This window comes from Chlorocebus sabaeus, chromosome 8, assembly GCF_047675955.1.
Source record: "Chlorocebus sabaeus isolate Y175 chromosome 8, mChlSab1.0.hap1, whole genome shotgun sequence".
In the NCBI taxonomy this organism is placed as follows: Eukaryota; Metazoa; Chordata; class Mammalia; order Primates; family Cercopithecidae; genus Chlorocebus; species Chlorocebus sabaeus.
Genome location: NC_132911.1, coordinates 2367186 through 2388282, shown reverse-complemented (window position 1 = coordinate 2388282; position 21097 = coordinate 2367186). Strand labels below are relative to the sequence as shown.

Genomic DNA, 21097 nt, shown 5'->3' with positions numbered 1-21097 from the left:
CCTCCCGCATTGGTCTACCTCCTGGAGTGGTCCCCTCCCTGGACTGGTCCCCTCCCCGGACTGGTCCACCTCCCTGGATGGACTGGCTCGCACTGCTTCCTGGCAGCTGCAGGCTCAGTGGAACCCACTTGTCCTCCTGGAGTTTCGTCACCACGTCCACATCCCACCATCTCACTGGAGCCTGGATCCGTGAGGTCCAGGGAGCTAATGTGCGTCTCTGTTCAATGCAACTCAAAAGAGCGTAGAACAACCGTTAACTAAATACTGTAGGATTTATTAATTAAAAACTCATTTAATCTATACCATTTTTGCATACATATTAAATCTGTAGCCTTAATAAATGTCCATTACTTCTTAAAATATAGAGAAATTGAGGGTATTTCAACAATGAAATATATAATGGAGGAAGAGTGTAATTTCTTTTTGGATAAAACTCTTTGGTCTATATAATTTTCTGAGATTAAAATAACACGAGAATTCACTCCAATAAAAAAGTAAACATTACTTTTCTCAAAAAATTTAATTGCAGAACTATTTACAGGAGGTGAACAGCGTTACAGAAGTCAAATGGAGGCATCATCACAGAGGGTTATGGCAGAAACGGTGCGCATTTCTTACAGTCAGATGAGTGAAAAAAAGTCATGGGAAAAAAGAACACAAATAAAGCAATCCTTAAATGCCTTAAAGGAACGACCAACATTCTGATAAGTTACTAAGAAGAAGTAAGAAATTATCGCGGTGATGAATAGCATATTGCACATTCAGATTAGGTATCCTGCATGCTACTAAATAGAATTTATCAAAAGAACCATAAAAGCATGAGAAAGAGAATTACATAAAATAGTTTAATTCCAGTGAATGACTTTGTACAGATGCTGAATATTTGGCACTCTGTTCATCCTCACACTCGATATGATTTCATATTTATATTTTTATATATATATATTTATATACTTCTTTAAAACTTTAACTAAACAGCTAGTTTCCTGGTTCTAACATTCCTTGAATTTCTATAGGAGGCATTTAATGTAGTCCTTAGGCCGCACCTGGGTATTTTGGTCTGTAGTATGGAAGGTCGGGGATGAGTTGTGTCTCTGCAGGGAGGACCTGTCCTGTCTGAGAGTGAAGTGGCTTACCGTTCGGAAGGAAGCATTCAAAAGGAGCCTAGGTCTCACTGCTCGTAAGGGGAAGCTTTGTTGAGTTCAGCAAACCAGTTAGAAAGTGGAGTGAGGGGGACATTCATGCTGAGCCCTTTGAAAGTGATATGATTGTATTATTCAAATGAGTGGGGCTGGGGCACGGTAGTGTTTTGGGGGTAAATCAGAGAATGGGTGAGTGGCTTCCATAAGGTGCCGCGATCAAGCTGGGAGCATCCTTTGTTGTACTGGCAGACCCGAACCAACACACTCTCTAGGGAGACCATGGTCTACTTGAAAGAGATAAATTTGAACTTAAATTTGTCCAAGAAACCTGGTGTCAATCTTTTCATTCATGATCACCTCTCCTCCATTGAGTAGGTGAAAGCTTGGATGCCCAAGGCTTTCAGGTTCTGAATAAGCACCAATGAAAAGAGTTACATAAAATCTAAGAAAGTAGGGAGGTAAATCTCTGTCACCTTGGTGTGTGTATGTACAAAATCTGTTAAAAAGTAGTTTGATAGTAGGTAACGAACATTTCCTCTGCAAAGAAGTCATCTGTTAAGTGTTTACATTGAAACTTGAAATAATTTATTTTAACACTGGATAAAAACGCCAGAGTTAGGACAGCAATTCATAAAATTGTGGACATTTTTCAATGTGGCAAGGATGAAAGATGGTTATTTCCCAGAGCTTTCCCACGGACCACCTCTGCCTTCTCTGAAGTGTGAAACAGAGGAATTAATTAGAGGGATGAGCTTCTCAAACCCTTCTGTGGTTTGAGTCACTGTGTCTGATTTCGTTCCTGCTGTTGCCCTACCCATGCAATTTTCTGCTTCCAAATTATTATTTTTTTTCCTTTATCACTTTAATGTTTAGTGTATCTCCTCATTTCATCTAAGAGGCAACTGAGCTTAAGTAATGGTGAAAACGTGGCCTAATTCTGGTTGATGCTGGGTTCTTGTTCTTGGAAGCATCTAGAAACAGTTGAAAGCCAGAAGCTAAGGAGAATGGCCCTTGTAGTTATTTCTCCATTTCCAAACCTTTCCAAAGACAGTCTCATGGCCTTTGCCTCTGGTGGTCCCTGATTATCTGAGTTGTTTACAACCAGCCTGGATTTTGGCAGCATCCCTTGCAGAGCTGGGAGGGCAGCATTCCAGAAGAGGCCAGGGACTAATCCTTAGCAAGAACTCACTTTCACCACCTGTTCCTAGGAGCTCAAAGGACGTTAGAGCCAATATATCATTAATCCTCACAATGTGCCCTCAAGGGAGATGGGACAGGAACTATAATCCCCTTTCCAGAGGAAAAAACTGAGATGAGTTGCTGGCTGAGGATGAATAAAAGCCAGGTTGCCTGACTAACGGCCTAGAGATTCCTAGCAATATCTCCTTTATTTCCAGAACATTCTGCTGCTACTCTGCACTGGGGGACATTCAACCGAATGCAGAGAACAAGCCCTTTCCTTTAGCACTTTGTTTATGGCCAACAAGGAATTGCAACTCCCAACTAATAGCAACAAGATGGGGCTCCCGCAAGGGAAGCCATGGCTCTGATCTGAACCCCCGTGGTGTGTGCTACGGCTGACACGGTGCTGAATGAAGCACATTGCGTTGCCCCAGTCCACAGAGTTACGGATCCTACTCAGAAAGGGGTCATCTTTTTCATCTCTTAAGCTCATGGTTTTCTTTTATTTTCAAGTTTTAGAACCTTGTATTCAATCCATGCCTACAGAGAAGTGTAAACAGACAAGCAGATCAACACGAGAGAACCCTCGCACATTCCCAGGGGCTGTCGTCCGAAAACTGCTGTTTTAAACCAGCCTGTTAAATTTGCAGTTAGAAAAAAAATGAAGTTCAGGCTTGACAAGAAGAGGGCTGGGAAGTGAGCACACAAGAACCATGGGGAGTTTGGTTATTTCGGCCCGTGTTGGAGGAGCTTGTTTCTATGCTCAAAGGTGGGGCGATTCCAGGGCCAAAGGAAGTATCCGGGGCCCTCCCCGAACCAGTGCTGTTTTGGGCAACGCTTTTATGTCAGTACCCCTGCACACGCTCTTACACATTTCCTGCTGCCTCTCCCAGGTTCGTGGGGGGCCCTGCCATCAAGGATGGCCCTGCTGGTGACTGGGGTACCCAGGCTGACTTGGCCACGGCACATGGGCCTCCTGTCTGCTGAAACACCCCAGGGAACCTGCCAGAATTCCAAGCAAGGCTGACTGATGAAACGCAGCTGAAACACGAGCTGCGTCTCCCAGGAGATCCCCTGGCTCCTTAGTGCTCAGGACCACAGGATGGCTTGACTTGATGGAGGTCCTGCCGATAGAAAAGGCCCTCCTGAGGAAGACTCGGACCCACCTCCCCGACTCCCTACTCGCCCCCAAAAGGTTTGGCCCAAACCAGAGAGCGGTCCCTAATACAGCTCATTCTATGGTCACCACAGGCGCTCCAAACACAGGCCTGCGGTATCCCTTCACTTTCCTGTGGAATTCCATCCTGAACTGGGGTAGTGATGCTTACAAGGATCTCACGAAAACAGAGATGAGCGAATTTACAGATGCAGGGCCTTCTAATGAAAGGGGTGGAAACAGTGGCTGCTTAATATGGCACTGAAAAGGCAATCAAGACAGGGAAGACAAGGACATACGCTCCAAGAGAAATAATCAGAACCTATGCACATGTGTGCTCTGCCACTGTGTCTTCTAATCATAAACCTGGCCACTGTCATAAGCAGCAGCAGGGAGAAATTCCCTCTACTTAGCAGGTCACTGATTTTGTAGCCTTTTTTTTTTTTTTTTTTTTTTTTAAAAAAACAAAAAAACCAGATAACCTTACATGTAATTTGTATTTTGATCTGACCATTTACCTTTCAATTACATGCTCGAAGTTTTTAGAATTGATTTGGAGTTGAAAACATTTCCTTTTAAACAAAACTAATTTTTTGGTATCATAGTTCAATTTTTTATATACCATTCTAAGATGGTGATATAAATTTGCTGAGAAAAATATGGTAAAAATTGTCATTGAGAACAGCTAGTTTTACTTCAAACACAGTAACACATGAAGATGCATGAGACGCATCACAAGAAAAGCACTCTGGGTAACAAGCAGCATTCTCCTTTCCTGGGCTAAATGCGAGGTCCTGTTTATCATACTTGTGTTTTATTAACTACAGCCTTCAACAGAGCAGGATCAACCTGTCGGCTATACGGAAAGTGTCTGGGTTTCACCCGTCATTGGCTGTATCATTAGAGAATGTGGGTATGGGGTTAGAGCGAACATCACACTCTCTCGGATGATGTTCCTAGAACAGCACAATAATTTTCAGCCGTGTTCTCCAATGGATGTTTACTCTTTTCTTAAAATTATATTTTAAATATGACGAAATGGTCACACGTGAGCTCCATGGTATGTATCTGCTAGAAGTGGCTGAAATAAGCTAGCTCGAGTAACTAACACAAGTATCATAAACAGTTTTATTTTTCTTGACATGTACAATACATAAACATGGCTTCTGCGTTTCATGGTAGAATGTCACCTGCATGAGAACTGAGTATATTGCACTTGATTATGTAACACGGACAGGTAACATTCCATCAGGTCTAGCAGCAGGTATCCGTTCTACCATTAAATCATCTTCTTTGGAACATGGCGGACCGAGCAGGGCGTGTCCACATTCACCACGTCGAGTCACCAACCCCTGTGCAATGTAGTGGTAGGTTGATCTGCTCACCTAGGGATGGTTTAGGCCAAGACTTTTGGGGATTGAAAAATAACAATGAGTCTACACAACGTAAGAAATCAACCTACATCCAGTGAACATTTTAAGCAGGGATCATTGAATCTGGGATCTGAGACGAATAATTATTGTCTACTTTAACAGTTTGTTTTTATACATGTTTTTGTATAAGCTCAAGGAAATGAGTTAAACATATCAGCTGCCAGTAGATAGACCAACGTGAGGAGGTGGCGGGCCTGTATCCACGTTACATTTCCTTTCACTCGGAGTGTACACTGACTTTGCTTTTCTGTGGTTATTTCTAAACAGCAGAGTTCATCTGAAATCATACAGCATTTTTAAAGTCTAAAATGCCAATACTCGCAAATACATTTGTTTTAACATAATAGAGTGGATATAGGAAGAAGCATCATTACTGTACACTACTCAAAATTTAGGTATTTAGGTAGAAAAATGCTTTGAACACCCTGGGGAAATAGGATTCATTTATAGAAGAATATTTCAGGGATTTTTTTTTTTTTTTTTTTTTTTTGCATTTTTCAAGGAGATACATTCGTACTGATTTTTGCTTCCAAATATATTTTAAGGCTGTTTGGTAAAATATATACCAGATACGAGGCTCAATTTACAGGGTTTCGTTGTTACAGGGAATTCTTAACTACTCAGCTTTAAAAAAGTAAAACTTCGAAGCTAAACATGCTTTAGTATCAGCTCTGCTCCCAGTGGTCCCATGCTCCGTGGGATGTGGCGAATGAGGCAGGGAGACACCGCAGCTCTGGAGGGCGTTCTGCCGGACAGCTGCGCCTCGAACGCCCTGCCAGCCACGGGCTGCAGAGGGGCCGGGGATGCTGTAAAGTGCAAATCAAGGTGAAGAAACAAAGTGCTACGGGTCGTCCTCGAAAGCGGTTCTGCCTGTGGCTAAGTACATGGTACTCCCTAAGCCGGGAAGGAAGACCAGGTACGGGGGTGGAAACATCTTACACTGCAGTCCTGCTTTTACTTTGAGTAATAAGGAGGACTCTGAAACTGGAACCCAGTGGAAAAATCTGATAGGCTTTTCCTTTGAAGACTGGTCTGAACTGTGAAACAAGTCGTGTTGGAACAATGGTCGTGGCAGCTGAATTTAATGATACACACGGAGAGCCTATTAGAGTCGTTCCTATTTTCGTCTGGCACCGACCACAGAGTCATGAACACTAATTTTTTTTTTTTTTTGAATTCCACAGCTGGAAATCACAATATGTGACCTCTTTTTTCCTTCAGGTCTAACACAGGCAAGGAATATATTCTTGACTTGAGCAATACTGCATAGGACAAAAGAATTCTGGAAAAATACAAATGTAAACTACATTTCTTCTTTACCATTTAAACTGAGATATACTTACCACGCACATTCATATTTCTGAAACTTTTTATAACATCACAATTGTCATTTTAAACAAGCAAACTTTTTGTGTTTTTTTTGTGATTTTTTTTTTTAAGGATACCCTGGAAAGTCAGCTGATAGAACAATTTGAGTATATATATACATACATTAAAAAAATCACATGTAGCGTAAATGGTGAAACTTAAAGAAAATACTGGGTGTCGTATTTTAAGTTACAAAGAAATAAAAAATACAAGAACTATTTCATAGAAGTAAGGACATTGTTTCCCCTTTATGCTCCCAGCCCTCTGTAAGACTCTCCTCTCTCTGCGCGTGACTTCTTTGTGGGAACACTCGGCTTATCTTTTCAATGTGTAGATGCTGTGCTGGGTATTTTAGTGGGTTCAGATTTGTCATCCCCTGGGATGCTGGAGAACTGTATGGTGGGGAGTTTGGTGGTTCGAGAGAGAACTTTCCCTCACAGTAAGCTGGACACAAGGAGCCTAATGTTTTCTCTCTGTGACAAACAGGAGCAGGAGAGCGGAGCGGGTGGACGGGCTGCCTGCGCTCAGGGAGCAAAAGCTCGGGTGTGCGAGGGGAAGGGGCCTTTCTTCCTGCACTTCAGGTTGTAGCACCTTCCACTTGGGTGTCTAATGCCTCTAGGGGGTGGTGAGATGCACCCATTTATAGTTATTTGTTATTCTTACCTCTAATTATCACACAATTTATAAAAATAGAAATAACAAAATGTAAGCTGGGTTCCAGCTCCAGAGGCATTTCTCGCCGTCCTCTGAGAACACGGAGGAGAAGTCAGGTCTCACCACGCCTGTCCCTCAGAGCCGAGTGTGAGCCAGGCCACCGGTTTAAAAAAAACAAAAACAAAGTCGTCCTCGCCACGAGCTCCGTGGACTCTGAGGCCACTGACCGCACTCCACTGTGTTCACGGTACAAGGAGCATAAGAGCAAGGGCGTGTTCAGTGGAAGAAATGAGACAGAAACCACCAGGGAGGCAACAAACTGTACAAGCGTTTTGTGAAAAAGCAGAAACGACCAAGGGGAAGGTGGCCGGCCTCCGTCCTCAGAGCCGGGTCTGGGCCTCGGGGATGTAGATCTCGATGCTGTCCGCGCGCTCAGTGGCAGAATTCTGCCGGAAGGATGCCGCTCGCTTGGCGGCCATGAGTCGTCTCCGGGCTTCCTGACGTTGTCTGTCGGGCAGGTCCAGGGATTTTTCTCTTGTGATGGGAAATTTCCCTTTGGGGGGCTTCTTTGGTATTGGAGGTGGGACCTTTCTTTCTTCCTGAAAAGCATCACAAGTCAACATTGGCAGGTGGTCGGAGGTGGGTCCTTAACAGCTCAGTGGCCCTGGGGTCTGGCCCACACCCTTCCCGACTGCAACCCCTGTGGCAGCATCCTTCATTCCCTTCCCACGTTTCCCCTGGTCCCTGACTCCCAGGCCACAGGCTTGCCTTCTGCACAGTATGTAATTTTAGAAGCTCCCTCACACTCTGAATTCAAAGCGGGCAGAGGCATTGGGGGCAGGGTTCACAAATCAGGAAATACATTCTGCAGGTTTGCACCTTGCGTCTCTGGAGTCACTGAGTTATTCTGACATTGCTGCCTGATTCCTGCACTTCCCGAAGCCCTGTGTCATCTTCTCTGAGCATCGGCCGATACCTGCGTCGCTAAGCTCGGCATTGTGAGGGTTTTGGACATCCCTATTAAACACTGCAGGGATTTCCACAGACTCTGGGATTCCAAGTGTGTTCATGAAAACCATCTTACATGGGTGGGTGTGTCGGGAAACACTGGCCGAATTCTCTTATTGGCCTCAAATCCCACTGACAGGGATGATATTTATAAAACCACTATTCACTGGCTTGCTTTGTAAAAAGATGCAAGTAAGTATTCCTGACCCTTAGCTCAGATTCTCAGATAAGTCGCGCTAAAATACGTGTATGCCTTTTTAGAAAGATAAATCTCACAATTATGCAACAAATGCAAAGGGTAATGCTTGCACTTGCCCCTGCAAAAGGTCTGCGTCCACAACTGTGCCATTCACATCGTTCCTAAAGACAGTGGGACCTGCCCCGTCTCCCCTTCTGGACGGAGCCATGACAGGGACTCTGTAACCAGCTGTTTCCTTCCCAGGAAAGGGCGCATGGCAGAAGGCGTCAGAACCACTTTCCTAAGTCGGTATCTAATTTTGGGGGAGAAAAGCACGAAAACTCCACTCGTGTCTTTTTCTCTTCAGCCTCTGAAACATCCCACAGGGAGGGAGCCCGGAGGTGCCTGGAGATCGGGGAGACAGGCAGTAGTGTGAGTGCGGAGGAGGCCTGTGGCACGCAGGCTGCTTTGGTGTCTGGAACTTTGTTCCCTCGGCTTATTTTACACGACCTAGGCCAGAAGCAATGACTCTTACCTGACTTCTAGGCATCCATCTAAAACACCGGGGCGATGGATTCACTGAAACCTTCAGCTACTTTAACAAGTAATTCCTGGTTTCAGCACATGATAACTGTCCTCATAGTTCAGGGGACGCCAAGAGGAGAGGAAAGAAGAGGGTCCCTTTCCTCCTTTGGTGTCCCCTGAACTGTGAGCCTGTGAGGCGTACACATCAGTATTTACTGTGGGGTTCCCCGTTCAAAGGCTTCTAGGCCTGCGGGTGTGGCTCTGTGCGAGTATCCAGCAGACGCCGTGCAGGGCCCACCCCAGGGAATTTTAAGATGCCATGTTCAGGAGGGGCAGGGCCGCCTCTTCAGGCATGGAGCCTCTGCTCGCTTTCTGGACTGGTGTGCTCTGCCCTCAGCGAGAAACCATTTCCTTTTTTTCTTTTTTTGAGATGGAGTTTCACTTTGTCGCCCAGGCTGAGTGCAGTGGCGCAATCTCGGCTCACTGCAAGCTCAGCCTCCCGGGTTCCCGCCATTCTCCTGCCTTGGCCTCCCGAGTAGCTGGGACTACAGGCGCCGCCACCACACCTGGCTAGTTTTTTTTTGTATTTTTAGTAGAGACGGGGTTTCACCGTGTTAGCCGGGATGGTCTCCATCTCCTGACCTCATGATCTGCCTGCCTCAGCCTCCCAAAGTGCTGGGATTACAGGCGTGAGCCACCATGCCCTGCTTACTTTTTGTATTTTTAGTAGAGATGGGGTTTCACCATGTGAGCCAGGATGGTCTCCATCTCCTTACCTTGTGATTCACCCAGCCTCCCAAAGACATTTCCATTTTGAGAATCATACTCTATGTGCAGCTTGGGCAGATGGGCTCACATTCACTCTCAGTGACCAAAGAATGGAAACTAGATGGAACCATTGCATGCACCTGGGCTAACTTCAGTACGTTCCATTTAAACAGCCTTCTTACTCAAGAACATCACTGATCATTTCCTTCACCTCAGATCCAAACTTACTTGGACCTGCCTAGTCCCACGTGTGGCTTTTGTGGGCCTGTCCCACGTGTGGCTCATGTGCATCTGTCCCATGTGTGGCTTACACAGACCCTGTGCGCTCCCACCCTGCTCCCCTGTCATTTGGGATAAGAGGGAATCTGGATGGATGGCATCTGGCCTGGAACTCCTCTAGTGGCCAGGGCACCTTCTGGGAGGAGCTGATGATGAGGACGATCAGCCTTGGCTCTCGTTCTAATAACCCAGGTGTGCATCCTTGCTGGATACCAAATACCACTTCCCCCAAAGGATGCTGACTTGATTTCCTTTATCATTTTAATTGATAACATTTGTCTAGAAAAATCCAATTATGGTTCCTCAGGACGTCTCTAAAACGTGTGAGGAAATCACTGTCTGCTGCTGACTCAGAACGATCTACTAGTTCTTCTGATGACAGCATCATGGAAGAAGTGAAATGCCAGGGTTCAGATTTAATGGGAAATTTCAGCCTATTTTAAGGGCTGAGGCTGATGGATCTACAGGAAGATTAATTCATCAAACTGTTCGATAAGGTATGAAATGTTGCCTTGCCTATCGTGGCTGTACTAGAAGGTATATTGACTAGGAGATAGTCCATAACCAGGCCTAAAACTTCCCCTGTGGGAAACCAGCTTCATATTTACACGATCAGAACAAGTTTGATGAATATAATTCAGAGGTGAGACGCCTGTCTGGAATGAGGCTGCAGATTTGCTTGTCATCTTGGCTAGTGTCTCTCTGAAAGGCTTATATAGAAGAGACAGAGCAGGGAAGGCCCTATGATTTACTACCCATGCCCAAGGCTTCAATTCCGCCCCATTTTGGGCACATGCCGCACATATACATAGAGGGCAACGTGCTCCTGTGTTGCCAGCAAAAGACTGAGAACCCCATTGTCATGCTGTACCTGCAGCAGGTCGTTACTGCAGTGGGAAAGGGGGTTTGCTGGGAGCTGGCCCTGCACAGACGCCCTTACCTTTCTTTCTGGGGACTCCATCATCTTCCAGTCATTGAGCCGAAGCTGCTGCAGCTCATCGAACTTCATGCTGACGTCCTCAATGGAGAGCTGCAGCATGTCCCAGTAGCCGGCCAGGTCCTGTGACGTCGGCCTCGGCATGGCGCTGGGGTCCTGGGGACACACACAGGGTGTTCAGAGCCAGGAGAGTCTCCCACGGGCGCAGGGCTGGGAAGGCTGCTCCTCCCCACGCGCGCCGTTCAAGAGGTGGATTAGGGAGAAGCCTGGCTAATTCCACCCTGAGGCAAATATCTGGGAAGGCCTGCCGTGCTTCCATGACAGTTTAGCACAAGTATTTGCTGATGGCTTAAAAGCACGTAGCACAGCCATTCATTGTCCCACGTTGAAAATGCTGGGGATGGGGCAGATGGGAGAGTTTCTAAATGCTTCACAGCTCAAAAGCAGTAGGACCCTGTGTTTTTGGTCACCTGTGGATGATTCGGAAGGGACAGGGCTCCGTGAGCCTGCTGTGGTATTGGCCTGGTGGTGGTGGTGGGGAACCAGCTTGGAGCCCGTTCTATACCTGCTTGTTCTCTGACGGCTCTTAGCTCTCGTTCTTACGGGATGACACTTACAAATGTAACGTGCCAAGGAACAGGACGCTGTCACCAGCCGGCGCCCACACTTAGGAGGCACAGGCGATGCTGCTGGGCTGCAGCCCTGGCCAAGTGGGACCCAGAGATGTGCTTGGTTTCTCTGCACAGTGCCTGATAGATACATGATTTCCACCAGCTGCCTACATTTATGTATTTATGTATTTATTTTTGAGACAGGGTGTTGCTCTGTTGCCCAGGCTGGAGCGCAGGTGTGATCATGGCTCACTGCAGCCTTGACCTCCTGGGCTCAAGAGATCCTGCCTGCTCAGCCTCCCAAAGAGCTGGGACCACAGGCATAGGCCACGACACCCAGCTAATTTATTTAATTTTGTAGCAATGGGGTCTGGCTATGTTGCCCAGGGTGGTCTAGAACTCCTGACCCCAGGTGATCCGCCCGCCTCAGCCTCCCAAAGTGCTGGGATGCAGGCATGAGCCACCGCGCCTGGCTTGCTCCCTACATTGAAATCCGAATGACTTTTCCAGGCATGGTTCCCTTGATTTAGTGGGGGTTCAGCAGAGTCAGAGGAGTTTCTGGTGGGTCGACATTCAGCTGGATTTGCTTCCGGTTTCAGCAGTGCACACTCAGCACGCTCAGTGAAGAGCACGCTGAACGGACAGCTCTGCGATTCCTCATCCAGAGCCAGGACCTGGGGTCCCCAGCTGCCCTCTGCTCGGCTGAGCCTGTTCTTCTCTGCAGCCACACGAGGGCAGCCTTGGCCGCTCAGAGCCCCACCAGGCCATTGAGGCGTCCCCCCAGGAGCATGGGGAGGGCGGCCCTGGCCGCCAGCCGGGAGCCCGAACTCAGCCTCTGTGGGTGGGGACAACCAAAGTGCCTGGCAAGGAGGCCACGTTCTGCACCGAAGTCAGTCGAGGGACGCCAGGAGCTGCAGCCTCAGGGCAGGCCGGGCTGGGTGAGCAGCAGCAGGGAGGCTGCTCAGGGGCTGTAGGGGTGGTGCCTGCCTGGCTTCCAGAAGTCTTCGCCAACCTAACAATGTCCCCTTTCTGGAGGGCTGGGCATGGCTGTGCCCCCTCTTTCTGGAGGGCTGGGCATGGCTGTGCCTGATGGTGTGGGGGGAAGCGGAGCGGCTTCTCCTCCCTCGCCCACAGCTAGGTGGTCCTGGTCGCATCTCCCGGGGGACGCAGGAGGAACATGGCCGGCCACTGTGGCGGAGGCTGCCCCGGTCTGAGAGCAGGCATCGCCTTCCCATGCCCCTCTCCTCCTCTCCTCGGCAACAACACGCCCGTCCTTCGGGCTCACCCACACCACACACTGGGGCTGGACGGGCACAGCCTGGCATGGTTGTGCCATGCCATTCCCTTTACACCAGCAAAGTCATGCGGGACCTCGTTCCTGTGAAATTGCCATTGTTTTAAATTCACACAGCCCTGTGGCTCTGGCATCTGGTCCATTGGATAGGAACTTTGGTGCCCCATGTGGCCTGGGCAGCTCTCTGTGCGCTGGCACCTGCTCAGGCGCACACACGTCTGGGGTTGGATGGAGTTAAAATTCAGAGGCAGGCTCAGTGGGTCTGAATGAGGCTGAGTTTGTAACAACCTTTCTGGGGATGCCAAACTGCTGGTCCCACAAGCACAGCAATCAGGCTGCACGCTTTGAGGGAAAGTTCTTTCCGGTATTATGTGCCTTCTGGTTGCATCACAAGCCACCCGTACAACCTGACCCTGAGAGGCTCCCCTCCCTGTGGTCCATCCTGAGAGGCTCCGCTCCCTGTGGTCCGTCCTCAATCTCAGGGTGGGGTTCTGACATTTTCTAGGGTCTTAGTTACCCACTTGACTTAAAGCTTAGTTACCCACCAACAACTTCCAGCAGACAGTGGTGCTACTTTGTACTGTGGACCATTTGGCTTTGATGAGCAAAGCATGTCTTACCATGTCAGCACTCCTCTCATGCCAGGCCTGTCTCAGGCACCACCCCCTCCCCGCACCACTCTTCCCCAGCAAACGTGTCACAGTGTTTTTGTACTAATCCTGAATAGAAGTCGAAAGAAAAGGATGTAGCCAAGCCAGCGATTTCAAAACTCAAAAGGCATAACAAATATTAGAATGAACAATTTTAAGCCAAATATTAGCTATTTCTGGCAGAGCAGAAAGGAACATGTAGCAAGCCTGAATAGGCACCTTGGGCTGTGTGTGGGAAGCTTTGGACGAGCGTTCCTAAAGACAGCGCCTGCCTAGGCTCGCCTGAGTCTGCATAATATTACACAGAGTTCATCAGTGGTCCGAATGAATTCCTTTAAAGGTAACAATTAAATAGATACTACGGAGGAGGCAAGGACGTTCACAGGTGACACGACAGCTCAGTGTTTACACAGTTACGAGCTGCTTTCAAGGCGCTCCAAACCTTTCTGTTTCCCCCTTTTAAATGGTGATCATAACTTTCTCCGAGTGATGTGTTGATAACTCTTTAAATTTGCTGTGAACTTCAATGGGGTTGACTGGAAAGTGTTAGAGAAGGCACACTTTTTAAAGATCCTAATGAAAAGACATGAGATGGCAACTCTGGCTTGGTTGTGCATCCTTTGATATGTAAGAATATTATGACGTCTCCTTGCATGTGAAAAAGCCAGAGAAAACATAATCAAAACCCCGGGCACCATTGCTATGCGAGGCCTAGAGGAGACCTATTTGCATTTGACTGAAAATGTTTGGTCTGAAAAAAAATGGATGTATATGTTATAAAACAACCTATTAAGTAGCATAAATATTATTTAGCTATTTCTCAAAATAGTGAATACTTTAGTCAGCTAAGGAAAAGTATATGTGTATGTGTGTAGGCACATATATAGTATATATAAAATATGTTAACATATATATGTAAACTTACATATATAGTGTATATAAAGTGTATATGTATGTGTATAGGCAAATATATATATAAAATATATTACCAAGTAAATTTACACATGTTTTATGTATACTATATATTTGTCTACGCACATACTATGTGTATTTTATACATACTATATATTTGTATATATAAAATATATAGTTAATATGTTATATATTTGTTATGTGTTAATGTTTAACAGGTATATATAAGGATACATAAGTAAACCTTCATATACATGTTAATATTTATGTTTATATATCAGTACACCTATATATGTTTATATAGGTATATAAACATATAGATGCATGCGATTATAATGTATAAATCTAATATATATGAGATGTATATATGAGCTTTTCTGCTCTGCCAGAAATAGCAAATACATATATATTAACATGTGTATATATATTTATATATAAGCACATATAAGCATATATTACCATGTATATATCTAAGTATATGTAAATATATATGTGGTTTTTCTTTCTCTTTGTCAGGAATAACCAAGTTTAACATCAACTGTATTAATGCATCTAGTTCATGGTGTATTCGTTTCACTACCGACTATAAAATACAAAGGATAAATTATTTGCAAAATATCTTCTTAATCTCTTCATTGTAATTGTTTACATTTTTATGTAAAATGTTTTTATTTCCAGGTGTTTTTATTTCCAGGCACCTCAGATCATTTTCTTCATTTGTGACATTAGCCATAATATAAATTTCCGTTGTTTCTCCTCTTCTAAGATGCTCTGGTGGGACACCCAGTTGCAAAGACACAGCGTTGCCCCGTGCTGCTGTAGCCCCCTCTTCCTGCCCCCACTCCCTCTTGCAGCCTCCCTGCCTCGGTACCACGTTTAAACCAGGGCCGTATATGCCTCCCTGCCTCGGTACCACGTTTAAACCAGGGCCGTATCAGCCTCCCTGCCTCGGTACCGTGTTTAAACCAGGGCCGTATCAGCCTCCCTGCCTCGGTACCGTGTTTAAACCAGGGCCATATCAGCCTCCCTGCCTTGGTACTACGTTTAAACCAGGGCCATATATGCCTCCCTGCCTCGGTACCACGTTTAAACCAGGGCCGTATCAGCCTCCCTGCCTTGGTACTACGTTTAAACCAGGGCCATATATGCCTCCCTGCCTCGGTACCGTGTTTAAACCAGGGCCGTATATGCCTCCCTGCCTCGGTACCCGTGTTTAAACCGGGGCCCTATCAGCCTCCCTGCCTCGGTACCACGTTTAAACCAGGGCCGTATATGCCTCCCTGCCTCGGTACCACGTTTAAACCGGGGCCGTATCAGCCTCCCTGCCTCGGTACCACATTTAAACCAGGACCGTATCAGCCTCCCTGCCTCGGTATCATGTTTAAACCAGGGCCATATATGCCTCCCTGCCTCGGTACTATGTTTAAACCAGGGCCATATATGCCTCCCTGCCTCGGTATCATGTTTAAACCAGGGCCGTGTTGTCTCTGTCCCTAGGGCGGGAAGTCTCTTCTATGTAATGCATGTGATATTCTGCATACTGATAGGAACTCTGACAAGGAAGAAAACAGTGAGGATCTAGGGAATGACGCCCATTAACTTGGTTACAGGGAACAGGGGTTCCCTGAGGATCCACTTACCATATTCTGTTGGCAAAGCCAATAAAACTGCTGGAATTTCTGGGACATGAGAAGCTGGGCGCTCCCAACGGCACTCCTGATTTTCCCGAGAACTGTTTAAAACAAAAAACAACAGCTTCAAAACTGGGTCGATTAAACAAAAGCAGAAACATCACACCAAGGGAGCTGGTCCCGCTGGAGAGGAAACTCTGAGGACTTCATCGTGCCGAGTGCATTCGCCCGTGAGTCAGGCCTCCGCCTGCTCCGTCCCCAGCTCACGAAGGAAATCCAGAGATGACCAGATGTCACCGCGGGGACATTCTCCTTAGGTATTGGGAGAAACTTAGTTTAAAAGGCGGCCTATACCTCAGGGAGTTTTCCTTATTTTGGCATCGAGATTATGTCAGTGCTGCTGTTTGGATGAGCTGGAAGACACAAGAACACGTGTGAGTAAAAGCAACCTTGAGTTCTTCCTGTTTTTATGGACTCCGTGACGTGTTAGTGAACTCTGTTAGGTGTGAATTCTTTCATTTTTAGAAAAAAACACATCCATATGTGTTCTCTCATTGGATTTGATTAAATAATTTCTAGTGGACTGTGGGCCGCTATCTCCTGGCGGTGCTGTGAGGTGTGTGTTATGTAGGAAGAGGCTGTGGACAGAGGCCGCACAGTAAGGTCGTAGCAGCTAAGACGTGGCTCCTCTCCTGGAGATGGCAAAAGGGTCTCGAGTTTCTGAATATGCTCACAGTTACTAAACTCACCAATCCACATACCCAGTAAACGTGTAATGCTCACGCTACACTTCTGAAGTGCTGAGTCAGCAGACCACAGTTTAGTGAGGTAGGAAGAATTAATCTACAAATGGTTCCTAATTGCAATGACTTTATTTGGTTAATCAAATAGTAATTTTTTATTTTTTATTTTTTTGAGACAGGGTCTTGCTTTGTCACTCAGGCTGGAGTGCAGTGGTGTGACCTTGACTCACTGCAACCTCCGCCTCCCAGGTTCAAGCAATTCTCCGGCCTCAGCCTCCCCAGTAGCTGGGATTATAGGTGCGCACCACCACGCCTGGCTACTTTTGTATTTTTAGTATAGACAGGGTTTCTCAATGTTGGTCAGGCTGGTCTTGAACTCCCGACCTCAAGTGATCTGCCCATCTCAGCCTCCCAAAGTGCTGGGATTACAGGCATGAGCCATTGTGCCCAGCCATAAAATTTTTAAAAAGAATATACTGTATGTGTGTGTGTTTATTTTTATTTATTTATTTATTTTGAGACGGAGTCTCGCTCTGTCACCTAGGCTGCAGTGCAGCGGCGTGATCTTGGCTCATTGCAGCCTTCACCTCCTGAATTCAAGTGATTCTCCTGCCTCAGCCTCCGGAGTAGCTGGGATTACAGGCACTTGCCACCAATCCCGGCTAATTTTTGTATTTTTAGTACAGAGTTTCACCATGTTGGCCAGGCAGGTCTTGAACTCCTGACCTCCAGTGATCAGCCTGCCTTGGCCTCCCAAAGTGCTAGGATTACAGGCATGAGCCACCGCACCTGGCTCGTATGTGTGTGTGTTTTAGAGACAGGGTCTTGCTCTGCTACCCAGGCTGGAGTGCAGTGGCAGGTAGCTCACTACACCCTCCAATTCCTGAGCTCAAGCCACCCTTCCATCCTGGCCGCTGAAAGTGCCAGGATTACAGGCGTGAACTACCATGACTGGCCATAATATAATTCTATCAGTGGAAATAATTTAACCAAGAAAAATAGGTGCAGCTACTTTTGCGTTTAGACTAGTCAAAAAAAATACTCTGTTCAAGGAGTCTGTCTCCAAGCCTTCCCAGCTTCCTCATTTTCCTCCTCCCCTGTGTTCACACCCACTCTTGTGTCTGCTGTCAGCCTGGTCCCCACTTTGTAAATAATAGCTTTGGTAGATCCTAGCTCACCATGATCCTCAAAACCACACAGGAATCCACTGGAACCCATTTCTTACCAGTGCACCCCGGGCCCATGGATCTCTGCTAGGTTTTATTTACTGGAGCAACAATTCAACGTCATTCCATAGAGCGTGCCCAGTATACGTATGTGGCTTTTCTGTACCTAGGTCAGCACTTGGGGCCAGGCTGCCCACCAGGCAGGGGGCAGATGATCTAAGCATCTCCTCGCCTCTCAGTTCACACCAGGTCTCCCCGTCATGGCCTTCAGCATGGGCGCTTCAAGGTGGGGCCGTCTTTCCTGAGCTTGCTCAGGAGGCATCTTCCGCTTCTTCTGGCCAAGCCGATTCTTCCACCTGCTCTTTTTATTCTCCCTGGAGATTCTCTGCAGAGCACAAATCACTAACCTACACGACACACCCTAAAACTGAAAGTGCTGCTGGTTTAACTAGCCCAACCCATTCTTCTGCTTTCACTGGAAGGAAAAGGGGGCATTTATCCTGGAGATTTGCCCCCTTGAATGCAGGGGCGGGAGATCCATCCCCACTTACGTCTGCGGCTTTACGTACTTTGCGAGGGAATACTGATGTGCTCGAGGTTTTGCCTGGAGACGTGCAGGTGTCTGGAGCTCAGGGGACTCTGCAGACCCACCTGTGCCTCGCCTGGGGATCTTGTGCCAGGCATGGCCTGACTCATGGGGTCTGGGTGGGCCAGAGAGTCCGTTTCTTTCGAGCGTTTAGGAGATGCCCCCACTGGCTCCCAGGGCACACCTGACTGTGGAAGCCTAGACAGCATTTCCAGAAGTCGAAACCGAGGTCCAGAGAAGTGAACCCAATCCCCGCGGAGGTTCTTCCACAACAGCTCTTTCCCCAAACATTCCTTAACAGTCAGTCCCAGAGACAGTTACTGGTGAGATTTGTTCCATACGATCCAGAAACTGGTATCACAGACCCTGGCATCCTGCCGCCCAAGCTAGGGCGCTGCAGTGTCTCCTCCTTAGCCCAACTTTAGGGGAGAAGAACCACATGTCATGGGCACAAAGGGCCTTAATGTTCATGTAATAAAATGCTATGAGCCAGGCGAAAATGACGTTGCAGAGATCACTTTGACTTGAGAGGGCTTATGACACGCTGTGACCCGGGAGTCGACCACACAGCAGGGTGTGCGCTGCGCCCCTCGTTTTTTAGAACAGGAAGGTCTGGTATTCTGTGTCACATGTTTTGTCCTGGGTGGGATCATGGACTTAAAAACATCCTTTTCTGTCTTGTCTTATTTTTCTAAAATGAAGATTGTTTTGCTCCCCACAGTTTTATTATGAAGCTTTTCACACATGCAGAAAATGGGGAGGAAAAGTGGAACCCACAGCTCCCTCCCCGTTCTGTGGAGACGGCTGTTAGTGTTGTCCTGTGGTATCTCTTCCTGAGCCCTTTACCTGCGACCACCTTGTAGAGCCAGGGCCACTGTCACCCCCGCGAAGCTGACGATAGTTCCTGAATATCATCTAATTCTCCATTGCTTCTAGGGTATGAAAAAGATGAAGAAAGCATAACTTTAATAAAAGCAAATAACTCGGATAACACTTTGGCATCATTTCAGTCTTGAAAAGAAGAAAAGAATGGAAGGTTGTCTGTCGGGCATCTTAACACCGGGGCCTCGTGCTGCTCACAAATCCACTTCCAGACAGGCTGCTCTTCCATGGAGCTGATTTGCCAGCCAGCCTGGGAACAGAGAAGGGAGGGGAGGACTGGAGAAGGAAGGCTGGAGCCCCTGCCCATGTGGCATAGGATGGAGCTGGCAGGGCTCTGAGTTGGGGTGAGGGGAGTGGAGGGGCCGCTGCGGTCGAGATGCAGCTGGAGGCGTTGGGGCTTGAGCGGTTTCTTTTTTTTTTTTTTCTTTTTTTTTTGAGACGGAGTCTCGCTCTGTGGCCCAGGCTGGAGTGAGTGGCCGGATCTCAGCTCACTGCAAGCTCCGCCTCCCGGGTTCCCGCCATTCTCCTGCCTCAGCCTCCCGAGTAGCTGGGACTACAGGCGCCCTTGAGCGGTTTCTTGAAAGGGGTGATGGTGAAAGCCCCTCACCCTTCCTCTGCGTGCCGATGCCCCCAAAATGAACGTGTTCTGCGGCCTTGGTCTCTTGGTCGCTGATGAAGGGAGGAATCATCTTTGCTTTTGAAATGTTGAATTTCTATTTCTTTTGTATTCTAAAACCTGGGTAATTAATGAAGATATTTAAAGGAACTATTTTAAGCAAGTGGTTGCTGCAGAAATATATAGAAGTGGATGAATAGATGAATTTATTTTGCCAACTCTATTCTTCCTCAAACTGTAATTAAAGTCTATCAGTTTTTTAAAATTTGAAGTTTAATCCCCAATTTTCACATTTCTCTTAAAAAGGAATTCAACTCAACTGTTAATACAAAGTACTTCAATTTATACTCTTTAACACAACATGAATATATGGGCAATATCTTGGTATTGATTTAATGTAGTGGAGTTATTATAAAGGGAATAAATTGAATATTGCTGGAGAGAATGAATGTCAAAGAGTGTAGCTAATGACATGCCTGCTAATGGCAGGAGAATTTTGCTGTTCAGTGAATGAGAATGATCCTATCTGATACCTATAATGTAAATAGCTTCCTATAATTGCAAAGAAGTTGAAGTGAAAATTCAATTTATTCTCTTCCAGTATACGTCTCTAATTTTGCCATAGTTTAGACACTTGCAGGAGCTACACTAAGGACTAATTCTCATCCAAATGCAAATTCACAGAGAACCTGCTAGAACCCTTGCCTTTGATGTACAGAGAAATTTGATTAACATACTTGGCTCTTTTATTTTTTCTATAATTCCAATTCTATCTAAATTTGGTATGAAGTAACATAATTTACACTATTCTGGTGTTCTAATATTTGAGATGGATTTTTATAAAATTTGCAGAGTCTGAAATGATCATTTGAGTATTTGTAACCTCTCTGATCCCCTGAGATTCCCTTGTGACTAATTTTGTAGTGGGGTCTGCCTAAGTTACAGCTCCCAGAAATCTCCTTTGAAGACGATCCTCATCATTTTCATGTTTTTGAGCACATCTATTCTGTGTGTTTTTAATGGATTTATCACAGTTGTATATATTCCTGGGGGCATGTGTGATATTTGGACACATGTCTACAATGTACTATGATCAAATCAGGGTGATGAGGACGTGCATCACCTCAAACATTTATCTGTGTGTGTTGGGAACACTGCCATTCTTTTAGCTAGTTTGAAATACACAATACATTATCAACCATGTTTTCTTACTGTACTATTGTATACCAGAACTTATTTCTTCCACCTAACTGTATTTTTGTACCCATTAGTATGAACCAACTTCTCTTCCTCCTCCCTCCTGTTCCCTTCCCAGCCTCGGGGAATCTACTAGAGTAGACTGGAGAACCATCCACCTTCATGAGCTCTGCTGTTTT

At 46.4% G+C, this 21097-nt stretch overlaps 1 protein-coding gene across 3 annotated transcripts in view; it reads right to left on the bottom strand.

The window, feature by feature from the left end:
* Positions 1 to 253: 253 nt before the first annotated feature.
* Positions 254 to 21097, bottom strand: part of DLGAP2 (DLG associated protein 2) — a 928742-nt gene continuing 907898 nt past the window's right edge. The window contains exons 14-16 of one of the 3 annotated variants that reach the window (XM_037985419.2): positions 15738 to 15829; positions 10634 to 10786; positions 254 to 7534 (exon numbers count right to left, since the gene is read on the bottom strand). In XM_037985419.2, coding sequence (XP_037841347.2) covers positions 7316 to 7534; positions 10634 to 10786; positions 15738 to 15829 — 464 coding nt within the window. In that variant the 3' untranslated portion in view covers positions 254 to 7315. Of the gene's footprint in view, positions 7535 to 10633; positions 10787 to 15651; positions 15830 to 21097 lie in introns of those variants that run through there. The other 2 variants (XM_037985420.2, XM_073017908.1) reach the window with 2 other exon arrangements.